The sequence below is a fragment of the Myodes glareolus genome, chromosome 11 (assembly GCF_982192425.1).
Source record: "Myodes glareolus chromosome 11, mMyoGla1.1, whole genome shotgun sequence".
NCBI classification, from domain to species: Eukaryota; Metazoa; Chordata; class Mammalia; order Rodentia; family Cricetidae; genus Myodes; species Myodes glareolus.
The window spans coordinates 18460342-18474183 of record NC_142036.1 but is presented as its reverse complement, the minus strand read 5'-3'; the positions used below and the strand labels follow the sequence as shown (position 1 = coordinate 18474183).

The 13842-nt window shown below is 52.2% G+C and overlaps 1 protein-coding gene across 2 annotated transcripts; it reads left to right on the top strand.

Annotated features, from left to right (window-relative positions):
• The first annotated feature begins 7276 nt into the window (after positions 1-7276).
• Slc25a47 (solute carrier family 25 member 47) lies at positions 7277-12938 on the top strand. Of its 2 annotated transcripts, none has more exons than XM_048431271.3 (6): positions 7277-7450; positions 9487-9530; positions 9836-9907; positions 10394-10576; positions 11508-11832; positions 12103-12938. In XM_048431271.3, the coding sequence occupies exons 1-6, from the start codon at positions 7423-7425 to the stop codon at positions 12381-12383; spliced, it is 933 nt and encodes a 310-aa protein (XP_048287228.2). In that variant the 5' UTR covers positions 7277-7422; the 3' UTR covers positions 12384-12938. The 2 variants fall into 2 exon arrangements, with proteins under 2 accessions (XP_048287228.2, XP_085554050.2); XM_085697924.2 differs by lacking the exon at positions 7277-7450 and adding an exon at positions 9234-9356.
• The last annotated feature ends 904 nt before the right edge of the window (positions 12939-13842 follow it).

The window sequence follows — 13842 nt, the reverse complement described above, 5'->3', positions numbered from 1 at the left end:
GTCCTGTATTCAATTGCTGGCAACCACATGGTGGCTCACAACCATCTGTAATGAGGTCTGGTGCCCTCTTCTGGCCTGCAGGCATACACATAGACAGAATATTGTATACATAATAAGTAAATAAATATTTTTTTTTTTAAAAAAGGATATCCTTGCAGCTAGCAGGTGGCCTGTAAGCCTAGATTATTACTTCCTTCTTGGCCTCTTGTCCCATTTTCCCTTCGCAAACTGCTGCCACCCTGCTGGCCATGCTTCTGTTCCTGGCCAGGCTATGCCTGCACCTAGAAAATGTATCCCAAACTACAGTGACCCTTCAGCTCACCCCACTGGTTCCCTGGAGCCCATTCTGGAACATACTCATGCTTGCTGCCTGCAAAGAAGGCCCCTCCCAGATGGTTCAGCTAGCTTGTCTTGGGCCTCCAGGATAGCCCAGCCTGTTGCATTTCCCAGCTTTGGTTTTTGGCTCTTCATGATTTGGAAGTGGGCCTCCACAGAGCCGGAGAGATGACTGAAAATGCTGAAAATGCTCACTGTCCTTCCAGAGTTCTTCGTGCGTTTGTTTCCCTGCACTCGTGTTAGATGGTTCACAACTGCCTGTGATTCCCGTTTCAGGTGATCCAGCACCTTCTCTGGCCTCTATGTGTGTGTCACACACATGCACACACATTTTTAAAAAGTTTGTCTGAAAAATCTTTGACACTCTGTCCTTCAAAGATGGTTCCTGGGAACTAGGAATGGTAGCTCAGCGGTATGGTGCTTACCCAGCATGCATGAGGTTCCAGGTTCCATCCCCAGCACTGGAGGGTGGGGGATTGAAACCTAACCTCTTCCTGCCCTTACTGAACAGTTTCTACGTTCTAGGTAAGGAAAGTGAAGCCTGGATAGGCTACAGGATTTGTCCATCCCAAGTTATCTGGCTCAGAGTCGCTCTTCAGGGTGCTATGGACATGTACCACATGTGGATCCCTAGGCACTTGAGCGAAGACACATGGAAAGGCAGGGGAAGGAAATAAGCCGCAGCCCAGTATTAGAGACATTTCAGGCTGGGGAGATTTGCTCAGTGATGATGAGCGCTTCCTGCTCTTGCAGAGGATCTCGGTTTGGTTCCCAGCACCTGTGTTTGGTGGCACACAACCATCAATAACTCCAGTTCAGGTGACCTTTGAAGGTACATGCACGCTTGGGGTACATACACTCACACACATACACATAAAATAAATTTAAAAAATCTTTTTAAAAAGTCCAAAGCCCGTTGTTCTGGATGGATGGCTCATGTCTGTGCTCCCAACACTCAAGAAGCTGAGGGAGAATTACTTTTGAGACAGTGTCCCACATAGTCCAGGCTGGCCTCAAATGTGCCCTGTAGTTGCGAGTTCCCCATCCTCCTGTCTCCAGCTTCCAAATGCTGGGGTTACAGGTATGTGTCACAATGCCCAGCAGGAGAGAGCTTGCAGACTCCCTTTGGGCAGCAGGTCCCTGAGGCCTGGGTTGTATGTCCGGCACTTACTATCTGCTGGGTTGGGTACAACCCATGGTTAAGAAAGAAGGTGAGCAGAATGTGCCCCATCCCCTGTGGTGTCTCAGAAAGCCTGTGTCCTCCCAAGAGCTCTCTCTGGTAGCCCCAGGCATGGGTTGTGACATCCACATGAAGGAGGCCTAAAGCTGACCTGGATGATAGTAACATGGCAGGATGTGGCCCTATCAGACACCCCTTGGTCTTTTTCTGTTATCCATGAGATCCACTGCCTACTAGGAAAGTCAAGTCTAGGGCGTTTATGTCACTGACCCAAGGTCCTCAGCTGGGCAAGGCAGCTCTCTACAACAAACTTAGGCCAAGGGTCCCCACACCTCCCCAACGCACACAGAGGGACATCCTGGCAGAGACTTCTTCCTTGACACATCTATCAGCTCCAGCAAAGGCTGGGAGGTGACCCCAATATTTTACAGTCCCTCTCATAACTACAGCCACTCCAGAAGGAGGGAAGGCTGGCACAGACAGCTCCATTCTGTCCATTCTCCCGTTGCTTTATCGTGAACTGCAACAAATCTTCCCTTCCCATGCCCTGAGCCGGCCTTTAGTCACTTACCTCTTGCTCCTTCCTCCTATCATTCCTTCCCTTGTTCCTCGTCTGTCTTTTCATCTGTCCACATGCCATCTTTGCCTCCATCCATCTATCTCTTCTCTATCCGTTCTCTATTTCTACTAACCTGTCTTTCCCTTGCTTATCTATTCATCCGTTTCCCCATCTTTGAGTCCACCAACCTACCTTTTTGTTGCTCCATCTATCCGTTGACCCATCCATCTTCCCCTTGTTCATTTGTTCTGATATCTGTCCATCTTTCATCTATTTCTTTCCATCCATCCACCCACACATCCATCCATCCATCTATCCATCCACTATTCCTCCTTCCCTCTCTCATCCATCAATCCACTCACACTCCTCTATCCATCCACCCATCCACCCATCCATCCATCCATCCATCCATCCATCCATCCATCCATCCAGGCATCCATTCATCCATCCAGGCATCCATCAATGCACTCGCCCCTCTATCCATCCATCCACCCACCCACCCATCATCCATTCATCTGTCTTTATCTATCCATCCATCATTCACTCATCTGTCATCCATCCATTCATTATCCATCCATCCATTCAATCTCTTACCCACCCGTTCACCCATCTATCCATCCATCCACCCACCCATCCATCATCTATCCATTCATCCCTCTTCACCCTGCCTGTTATTCATCTAACCCATCCATCAGTCCCTCCATTTGCTCACTGACCTGTTCTCATCTACCTTCACCTAATTACCCAAGCAGCAGCCCACCCTGAACTGTATAGTGTGGGTGTAGAGGAAGGCCAGTGTAGACCATCCATGTCTGTGAGAGGTTTACAGCCAATGAGGAACCAGTAAAAGACACTGGGGAATACACTTTGGGGGGTAGTTGTAGTTTTGGTGAGTCTTGGTATGTTTGGTCAGAAGACAAAGGGCAGGAGAAATTAAGCTATGGTGACCGAGAGAACATCATTGTCCCAGTGTCACCTTCCCAGTTCATACTCTGTCACCTCAGCTCCCCTACCTCCTATCTCCTCTCTCCCTGTTATTCTGGTTGTCATGAAACTCTCCCCCAGGCAAGATAAAGAACGCCTCTTCATTCCCGATGGAGACAGGACCAGCAGACCAAAGAAAGAACTCTACTCAAGGGATTGGAGAGATGGCTCAGAGGTTAAGAGCACTGGCTGCCCTTCCAGAGGTCCTGAGTTCAATTCCCAGTAACCACATAGTGGTTGCCATCTGTAATGAGATCTGGTGCCCTCTTCTGGCCTGCAGGCAGACACACAGACAGAATATTGTATACACAATAAATAAATAAATAAATCTTTAAAAAAAATAAAAACTCTATCCAAGTCCAGATTGGGGAACCAAAGAATTTATTATTTATAAGACAGTCAAAGGCATTTATGCTGCTGGGAAGTCTGAAGTTTATCTGTATCTTTAAGAAAAATTACATTTGAGGATGGAGAGATAGCTCAACAGTTAAGGGCACTGGCTGCTCTTCTGGAGGACCCAGGTTCAATACCTAGCACCTGCATAGCAGCTTGCAACTGTCTGTAACTCCAGTTTCAGGGGATCTAACACTCTCATACAGAGAATATACAGGCAAAACACTGGTGTGTGGTGATATTTTGTTTGTGATCTAACAAAGCTTACCTGAAGATCAGAGTATGGAGCTAAGCCACAAGTTAGCCATAGAGGCCAGGCAGTGGTGGCATATACCTTTAACTCCAATATTCAGGAGGCAGAGGCAGAGGCAGATGGATCTCTGTGAGTTCAAGGCCACCCTGGGCTACACAAGATTGAATCAGTCTAAAAGAGAAACAGAGCCAAGTGGTGGTGGCTCACACCTTTAATCCAGTACTAGGGAGGTGGAGACAGGAAGTTATATGGCTGAGCAGAGAGAGGAATATAAGGCAGGAGGAGACAGAGGAGCTTAGGATTCAGTCTGAGGTTTCATAGAGACAGCATTCAGTCTAAGAACTTGTAGACACAGGATACCCGATTTCAGTCAGAGAATTTTGTAGAGGTAAGAAATAGTGGCTGGCTTCTGTCTCTCTGAACTTTCAGCTTTCACCCCTTACTATCTGACTCTGGGTTTTTATTATTTTGGGGGGGGTTTATTACTAAGACCAATTAGAATTTGTGCTACACCAGGGCACATTAAATAAATAAATCTTTAAAAAAACACATTAATTTATTTGGCATGTGTGTGCGCATGCACGTGCATGTGTGTGCATGTGTGTGCACACGTATGTGCATGCAGTGCATATATGGAGGTTAGAGGACAACTTGAGTAGCTTTTCCTTCCTCTAACATGTGGGTCCCTGGGATCAAACTCGGATTGTTAGGCTTGGTAGCAGGCAGGCATCTGTATCCATTGAGCCATCTTGTCAGGCCAGCTATTTGTCTCTTGAAGTAACTCTGTTATGAGTTACCCCATGTCTTAGTCACTGTGAAGAGACACCATGACCAAGGCAGCTCTTATTTTCTTTTTTCTTTGAGATTAGGTTTCTCTGTGTATAGCTTTGGAGCCCATCCTGGAACTCGCTCTGTAGAGCTTATAAAAGAAAGCATTTAATTGGGAGCTTGCTTAAAGTTTCAGAGGTCTAGTCCGTTATCATCGATGTCAGGGAGTATGGCGGTACACAGATGTGGTGATGGAAAAGTAGAGAGAGAGAGAGACTCTGGGCTTGTCATGGACTTTTGAAACCTGAGACCTCCCTCTTCCAGTGACACACTTTCTCTCTAAGGCCACACCTCCTAATTCTTCTAAGTCTTCTAATCCTTTCAAATAGTGCCACTCCCTGGTGACCAAGCATTCAAATATACGAACCTATGGGGACCATTCTCATTCAAACCACCACACTCCATTTGGAGTGTGTCAAGAAAGAATGATTTTTACAGATAAACACCACCTCCCAGCACACCAGGAGGCACAAACAATTTATTTATGATATTAAATAATGACGCCTGTGAATACAGTAAGTCACTCTGGGAACACCAGACGCATGAATTTATCATTGAAGAAGATGGAACTCCTCTCCTGGATCTTGAAAAGGAATGCTCAGGACCCGACCAGGGCAGGTGCACTGAGTGGCCTGTCAGTCACAGCCCTGTCCCGGCATTTTGCCACAGTGAGGACTGAACCTGTCCCTTGCTTCAGCTCAAGTGCAGTGTTCTCTGCCTGTGACACAGCCCATTTCAGGCCGACTCTTCAGTGACTGCACCTGACATCCCTGTGCTGGTAGCTCCAAAGACCTGCCTGATCTGCACAGCCTTTCGTGTGTCCTTATCAACTCTCTGCTGCTGATGTGAGAAAGCTGCACTCCGCTGGGATGCCTCTTTATAACCACTCCTTAGCACTTTTGTTTTCTGCAATGGTTTCTCTGTGTAGCCCTGGTTGCTTGCTCTGTAGACCGGGCTGGCCTCCCGAGTGCTGGGATTAAAGGTGTGTGCCACCACTACCCAGTGAGTTCATTTTTAATCAGTGTGTGTGTGTGTGTGTGTGTGTGTGTGTATTACTGTGTAGCATGTGATCTGAGAACGCATATTAATAACTACGATTGGAATAGAAGAATCTGATTGCCGATGGCCGCACCATCAGGTAAAATCTGGGTTACTTGGCAAATCACAGTCAATGCGACTGAAATGTGTGATGAGGAAATGTGCCATCTGTGTTTCCGACACTGTGTGCTTAGGGTTTTTTTTAAAAGTAACCTTGGGGTGGAGAGAGGCTTCCAGAGACCCAGGAGCCTCCTGTATCACGAGGGGCATCACTAGGCTCACTCTCTTGAGAGTGTCCTGTGGGCTGTCACAGCTGCTCTGTTTCACAGTAAGGGTCGTGCCCAACTGGAAGCTGCAGCTGACCCATCAGACCTCACCATCGTCTCTGGACTTTCCCTGTCTGTCTAGGGCTCTCCGTGTCAGTGCCAGCACATCAGGTGTTCAGGGCAGGGATGAGGTGGTTGTGTTGACACCTGGCATGTGTTGGTTGCACGCACTAGGAGCCTGGACAGGTGGGCTGCTGTCCAGGGATAATGACACAGTGCAGGCGGCCAGCGGCAAATGATCCTGACTGCGATAGTGGAGGAGAGACAGCTAGACTGGACGTGGGCCAGAGAGAGAAAGGTATCCAGACAACTGTGGGGCCTTGGGGTCCAGCGTCAGGGTGGATGGTCCTACTCTGCTGGCAATGTGGGACTGAAGGGTCCCTGTCCTCTCAGGTAGAAAGTGTGTTTTAGGCTCCCTCATTAACCAAGGTCCTAGCGTCTTGAGTGTAACATCTGGCCCAGCTGCCTCTCCAGAGCAGATGCATCCCTCCTTCTAGACCTTCTGCTTCTATTAATGAATTTGGCTGGCAGTTCTACAGGAACACAGCTGGAGTTTGCTCTGTGTGATCACAAATTTTGTGGGTGCAAAAGTGTGGGCAGAGGAAGGCCAAAGGCCTTGTCTCAAAGTCAAGTGGCAGGGTTGGGATCTGAAGGCAGGCAGTCAACTTCTAAGCGGATGCTGAGCCACGTCCCTCTACAAGGAAGGCCATCAAGGTTGACCTTGGCCAGGCTACTTCCAGTCTCCCTCTGTCCCCCACTCTGCCCTCTGCCCTCTGCCGTGGCAGCTAGCTAGCACCGCCTACTTGCCTAAAAGCAGACAAACTGTCGGGGTGAGGGGTCATCCTTAGTTTGAAACTAGCCTGTTCAAGGACAGTGTACAAATAATAGGAAAACAGGTGGATATGTGGCTGCCCTACCCTGAGGGCCATCCAGATAGAACTGCTAAATGTTCACAAACACGCCCCTTCTTGCCACTCTGCGACTCTCTGGCCCCGAGGGTGCCCTCCAGGTCACTTTGTAGGGCTGCAGCCTGGGTCTCTGAGCCTCTGAATGGAACTAGCTATGCTGTTCAATCAGACAAGGTTGCAGTCCCTTCAAGGACTGGCTATCAGATAGGATGGCTCTAAGATAGTGACTGCCTCAGGCAACTCCCCTTTGGGGTCTTGGTGGCTCCAGGATTAGTCCCTTCCCTTTCAGGACTGGAGGTAAACTGTAAAGTGGGGTACACATACGAGGGATCACTGTTTATACAGTCACTCTAAGCAGTCAGAAAGAAGCCAGGCATAGTTTGAATTCGGAAATAGAGGCAGGCCTATGGGGTTGGCCACCTCCCATGACCTCTCACATGCTTTCCTGATGCTGAGGTCATTGGCACCAGGATCCTTGTGGGGTGTTTGAATGTGGCATCAAAATAGCCATGTCTCCGCCTCTGCTCACAGGTATTTAAGACCTGCAGAATTGGTAGGAGCTGGCCATTGTGGCAAAGACCGAGAGACCAAAGCTCTTCCCATTTTCCACGCTGTCCATGGATTTTGTTGCTGGGGCCATTGGAGGTACGAGCCAGGGATGGAGGGGTGCAGGGGTTGGGAATAGCTGGGGATGGTGCTTTTGTGTGTGTGGTAAGTGGGAGGGAGCCATAGGCGGTTGGTATTCAAGCAGACCCCTGGCATGGACTATGGGTGCCAAAGGGGGAAGGCCTTGAAGCTCCGGCAGGATGCTGAGGCAGGCTAGGAATCCCTGGCTTGGGAACAGGAATGTCCCTGTGGGGTTAGAAGATGGCTGGGGTCCTTGGTGTGGGCGATTCTATCATGTGGGAGGACTGAAGACTCCAGGGAGGAGCAGTGTACCCAGGAATTCTGCTGCAGCAGCGGGAACAAGGCATAGAGCAGGCCCGGATGGATGGTTTCTCTGATCCCCTGGGGCCTACCAACATCTAGCCCATCTGTGGATAAAACCGTTTCCTTCCTGGGGCGAGACAACAGAGGGGAAAGGTGGCTGCCCACAGGGACTCCACGGGCCATCGATCCTCAGGCTGGGCAGCTATTTTGAGTGAGGCACCCTTGGCCCCGCAGCTCTTGTGAAAGAGCCATGGGAGGCTTTCTCACTGCTGGGAACAGCCTGGGGCCTGAGAGGATAGACAGCACCAGCCTTGGGGAGGACTGAGTCCTGGCCCTGTCTGGGCTGCCTGGGGTCTTGACCTACGCTCTGCCAAGGCTGGCTGCTCCTCTGAACGTTAGCGTCACAGGTCATGCCCTCCTCATAGCCACAGGACAGGCCCTAGTGAGGAGTCTTTGCCCTGTGCTGGGTCCTGGGTCCCAGGGACTCAGACCCAAGCCTTTCCTTTAAGAACTCTAGGTGTAGAGGTGGCCATGGCAGGTGGGGCATAGCAGCAAGGCCATGGGACACAAGTTCTGATCAACATGCTTCCAGGCAGAAGCAACCAAAAGCATAGTAGGAAGATGTAAGAGAGGAGGGCTTTGAGGGATTGATAGGAGTTGGTGAGGGCTTTGAGAGACATAGAAAACTATTCTATGTGAGTGTCCTGCCAGGCACTTGCTTTATACCTCCCTGTCCCCTCCCAGGCATTCATTCTTCTATTCTAATGCATCCCAGGACACCACCCCATGGGCCTTGTCATCCTTCATGGTGTTATTAGCATCCTTGCTGGGGTTAGCAAGCCGAAGGCCCTGCCTGATTGGCTCCTCAACTTCTTTAAGGCTCTGCTGACCTTCAAGGCTGTGGAGGCCCCAGAGCTGGAGTGGCCGGGCTAGGAGGGCAGTGTGGCTCTCTTGGTCCAAAGCCAGGGTGGGCACTACAGGCCCCTCTGCAAGGTGGGCTGGCAGCTGTCCGCAATCTTCAGTTAATCCCCTCAGGCAGAGGAGTGGTTCCTCAGGGGGCAGTTCCCAAAGCTGTGACCACCAGGTGGCCTCGTTGCTTGGAGAGGACAAAGGTAGGGCGTTCTCTTGGCCAGGAAGTCGAAAAGCAAGGGGTTGCGATTTCATAGTCCCCTCCAAAACGTGACCACGGTGACTTAAAGACGTCCTATGGGCTCTGCCACTCTCACTCGTGGGCCCCTGGGGAAGTCTGTCCAGATCACGGCAGCAGTGCGCATTCTGTCCCCTGCACACCTGTGGTTCAGGGACCTGGGTGGGGGTTGGGGCTGCTCAGCTGGCCTTTACTCAGAACATGCCCCTCCCCCATCCCTGTAAAGTGTGGCTGTCTGCCTGACTCCCACGCAAACCCTGCACAGGCTTGAGGGCAAAGTTTGCCTGGCTTAGAGACAGGGCAGCCAGAGTGGAACCAGGCGTTCTCCTAAAAGGTGATGTCAGAGGGGAGGCTGAGGAATGTCCTTGGCCTGGGCAATGGGAATAGGCACTGTTGGGCCAGGAGAGGGGTTGGGAGATATCCAGCAAGCTTGGCAGGTGCACACAGAGCCTCGGTTTCTCATACAGAGCCCAGGTAGGGTCAGCTGGAGGTGGGAGAGGGGGGCTTGCTTGAGGCCCCTTCTCCCATCCCTCAGGATGGGTGGGCTCTCACTGCTGACAGGGCATCTCCTACTGCCTCACTGGGTCCTCTGATTGCCTTGCAGGAGTCTGCGGTGTTGCTGTGGGCTACCCTCTGGATACAGTGAAGGTACAGCAAGGTTTAGATTACCTTGGTTTAGCTTACTAAGTATCTCTGTATCTAGCTCTGGCCCTCAATTAGAATGCTAACAGGACCTAGTCCTCTCCTACCAATCCCGTCAATGCTTCCCTAGGGCCCTTGGGACTGTCAGTTTCTCACCCTGTGCCTCAGAGGTCTCATTCTAAAAGGTGTTCACTGTCCCTACTCAGTCTACAGCAGCATGCCTGACAGTCAAGGGGCTGAACCTCGTCTTCTACTGGCTTTGTCCCAGGCCTAGAGCCAGCCCTTCCTGAAGCCTTATCTCTTTCCCATAGGTCCGGATCCAGACTGAGGCCAAGTATACCAGCATTTGGCACTGCATCCGGGACACGTACTCTCAAGAGCGGGTAGGACTGGGGCCTGATGGTGGGGTGGCATCAGGGACTGGGACTTGCTAGTGATGCCCTTCCCCTAGAGCCCTATCTCCTAGGCCCTCCAAACAGGTATGGCTGTGCCCAGCCCTGGGATCCCCTCTGAGTCCCAAAGTCAGAGCACTGGGAACCCTATTTGATACAGAACTAAGTCCCTTGTCTTTCAGGGATGGGACACAGGGAAACCTGAGATTCTGAAGGTCAGGGAGGAGCTTATCCAGGGGAATGTCTTGCGGACACTTATGCAAGTTGATGTGGGACTTGGTGCAGCAGGGATTAGCTAAGCACCATGTTGGTTCCACCATCATGGCCAGACAGCTGTCTTCAACCCCTCAAACATCAAGTCAAGTGCTGAGATCCCAAGAGTGATGTCTGGAGGCGGAGATGGTGGTCAGTCCCAGATGTCCCAGCCCCAGGGCATTCTCTCTTGGGTCCTGTCCTTACTTGGTCCCTATCCACCAGGTGCGGGGCTTCTACCGGGGCCTCTCACTGCCCGTGTGCACCGTGTCCCTGGTGTCGTCTGTATCTTTTGGCACCTACCACCATTGCCTGGCTCACATTTGCCGCTTCCGGTACGGCAGCACTGACGCCAAGCCCACCAAGGCTGATATCACACTCTCAGGAGGTGCCTCTGGCCTTGTCCGGGTGAGTAGAGGCAGTTGAGGGTGGAAGGGCACCAGAGATAACCAGGGAGCTTGAATCTTACCTCCCAGCAGGTGTCAAAACTCAGGCCCTGGGAAGCTAGAACCTACAGGGCATAAGGACTGTGGTGAGGAACTAGTATCCTGCCTGGGATGGGCTAGGCTCCTTTTGGTGTCCCTCCCAGAATGCTCCAGTGGTGAGGAGGAAATGACCATAAAGAACCTCCCTGTCAGGGTGTGGGGAGCCACAGAGAGAGCACTCAGGTGCTTGTGATTTCTCAGCTGGGAGGGCTCCATCTTCAGGGTATCCAACAAATGCCTGAGCACCATCTAGTGTTACCATGGACACCTGGCATCCTTCATCTTCAGTGGAGATGGAGCATCAGACACTACAGATGGGAACAAGGGCTGCAAATGCAGCTGAGGTCTTTCATAGGTCAGGATGGAGCATGGGTAAACCACTCAGTCCTTACTTAATCAGAGCTTCCACAGGCTGAGGGGCTAAGTGTTGGATCCAGTACGCAGTGCAGACACCAAAGGCCAATGAGCCTAGTCAGCCTCTGATCTGCAAGAGGTGTGAGGAGAATTAGGGCAGACCAGAGGTATAAAGACCCCAGTGCAGCCTGGTCCATCTGAGTCCCGCTGTGACCACCATGCCCTGCTTTTAGCAATATGACTACAGCGCAAACAAGCGTGTTGATTATCCTCTTGAACTAGTCACATTTACTTAGCACCAGATAGGTGTCAAGCCAGGACTCTCTGATGCAGGAGACCTTGGTTTCAGCCTTCATCGGGCTGAGCTGGCTTTCAACCCAGCACTATCAAAACCCTGGGACCAGCTTGCAGCTTCTTGGGATCTGGGCTCTCAGCACTGGGTCTTAGAGCTGACGGTTAGGCTGTAGGCATGTCCTAACCTTGCTTCCTCTCTATCCCAGGTGTTCTTGACGTCACCCACGGAGGTGACCAAGGTCCGCCTGCAGACACAGGCCCAGGCTCAGACACAGCAGCGGCGGCCCTCAGCCTCCTGCACATCAGTGGCTCCTGCTTTGTGTCCTGCTCCCAATGCATGTCTGGAACCAAATCCCAAGTATCGTGGGCCGCTGCACTGCTTAGTCACAGTGGCCCGTGAAGAGGGGCTTCGGGGGCTCTACAAGGGCAGCTCAGCTCTGCTCCTTCGGGAAGGCCACTCTTTTGCCACCTACTTCCTCTCTTATGCCATGCTCTGTGAGTGGCTCACCCCTGCTGGCCATAGCCAGCCAGGTGAGTGACAGGCAGAACCAGTGGAGTTGGCCCAGTGGGATGGGGGCTGGGAGAGGCATCTGTGCACAGTGCAGCTAGCTCACCAACACTGAATCAAGCTTAGCATCTTTGCCTTATTTTTCAATGGTTTCTGAGGTGTGTGCCTGTCTAAGGCCACACAGTGACGTTGTGACAGAGGGGTGTATCTTGACTCAGTGTTAGTGAGCTGTCCTGGCTGGGTCCCGTCTCTGAGGAGCTTGCAATAAGGCATGTTCACGGTGTCTCTTGCAGATGTCCTAGGTGTACTGGTAGCTGGAGGATGCGCTGGTGTCCTGGCCTGGGCCGTGGCCACCCCTATGGATGTGATCAAGTCACGCCTGCAGGCAGACGGGCAGGGCCAGCAGCGCTACCGGGGCCTCCTGCACTGTGTGGTGACCAGCGTGCGGGAGGAGGGCCCCAGGGTGCTCTTCAAAGGGTTGACGCTCAACTGCTGCCGTGCCTTTCCTGTCAATATGGTGGTCTTCGTGGCCTATGAGGCTGTGCTGCGGCTCACTCAGAGATTGTTCACATAGGGTCACCAGTCAGCAGCAGCCGGCTCACAGCCTCTGGAGGCCAGGGGGAGCATGGGTGGGTTCAGGACCCCACAGGGCTGTCACTGGAACAGCAGAGGGCTTGTGCACAGTGACTGAGGTGAGGCCTGAGCTTGGCCTGCCCAGCGGCTGCTCGCAAAGTCAGGGGGTCGATCTGCTTGGGGGTCACAAGCCAAGGCTGTGTGGGTCTCCTCGATGAGGATGTGCCACTTGGAGCCATTTGTCACCGAGCAACGGTTCATTCCTGAGTGTCCTCCCTTGTCCACACCATGACCTCAGAGCATTCCCTCACCAAGCCCAGTTCCACTCATCTTCCGATTCACGCTCTTCCCTTAAGGGACAAGTGAGGGACCAGATAGCAAGCTGAGCCATCTGGCTACAGGCTGGGCTTGTTCCCTGTCCCAGGCTGTCCAAGAGGGCCCACAGTCCTCGTTGGCCGAGGAACTGGTGTGGGGCTTCACTGAGTATGTATATTCACACCACTTGCCACATGAAGACCCTGAAACCTGGGTCAATAAATGTTTCTGAGGTTGCTCAGCAGTGTTGCTCTGTGATCTGTGCGGTGCTGGTCCTCCAACCTTGTGTTCACCTGGGGTGCCGTGAAACCTGTCAGCTCATGGAGGGAGGGGTGCTATGAAGCCCGGGCTTAGCTCGGGCTAAGACGGACTAGAGTTCTTATGTGGGTAGCCAGGTGCCTGTTATGTAGGGGTCCCTGGGGAAACCTTCAGTCTTTACTTCGGGGCTGTGTAGTTTGTCGTCTCTGTCATTTCCAGGCCAAACACCGAGAGCACTGAGACAGGGTGGGAAAGTGCGGGGTCCCTTACAAAGGTTTTATGGGCCAGTGGCTTGGATGGGAGGGGAGGAGGCTAGTGTCTGCTCTTAGGCACACATGGGATTCGCTCGCTCGTGCTTGAGGCCTCCCTTTCCGGAGACCCTGTGGCTTCTGGTGATGGGGGTCGCTGGGAGTGAAGCTGGCAGCAGTGTGAGCCCACTGGATCTTCACAGAAGACCTGTGTTAGAGCTGGCTGATACCCGCCTCAGCTGGGCAGGTTCAGATGCCAGGCCTAGCCATGCACGCACCAAATGGTCTCCAGTTGTTCTTATCCAATTACAACTTCAGTTTCTAGAAGGTGCAGAATCTGTTTCTGTGTCTGCCCTTGTCACGCAGGCCCTTCAGCACCCAGGGCCCTTGCCTGCAAGACCTCCTACTGCCTGATGTCATCTCTGGGGCCTCCCCTCCTCCCGGAAGAGATACTCTGGGCTCCTCCCATGGAGCCTAGCCAGCTGGCTGCTGGTTGCTTATCTGTCCCATCTTAAAACTGGGAGCTGCCCAGGACTTCTCAGCCTCTGATGAACAGGGGAACTAGCTTTGCAGTAAGGCCCTGGTTATGACAAAAGCCAGAGCGTCCAGGTGGGGCTGGGAGGGTTCTGGAGGGACAGG

Excerpts from the sequence above, each read along its gene's own strand:
- Slc25a47 (XM_085697924.2), top strand. The coding sequence starts at position 9,242 with ATGTCCTTGGCCTGGGCAATGGGAATAGGCACTGTTGGGCCAGGAGAG. Across the intron at positions 9,908-10,393 it reads ACACGTACTCTCAAGAGCGG|GTGCGGGGCTTCTACCGGGG; the intron begins GTAGGACTGGGG and ends CCTATCCACCAG. Across the intron at positions 11,833-12,102 it reads TGCTGGCCATAGCCAGCCAG|ATGTCCTAGGTGTACTGGTA; the intron begins GTGAGTGACAGG and ends TGTCTCTTGCAG.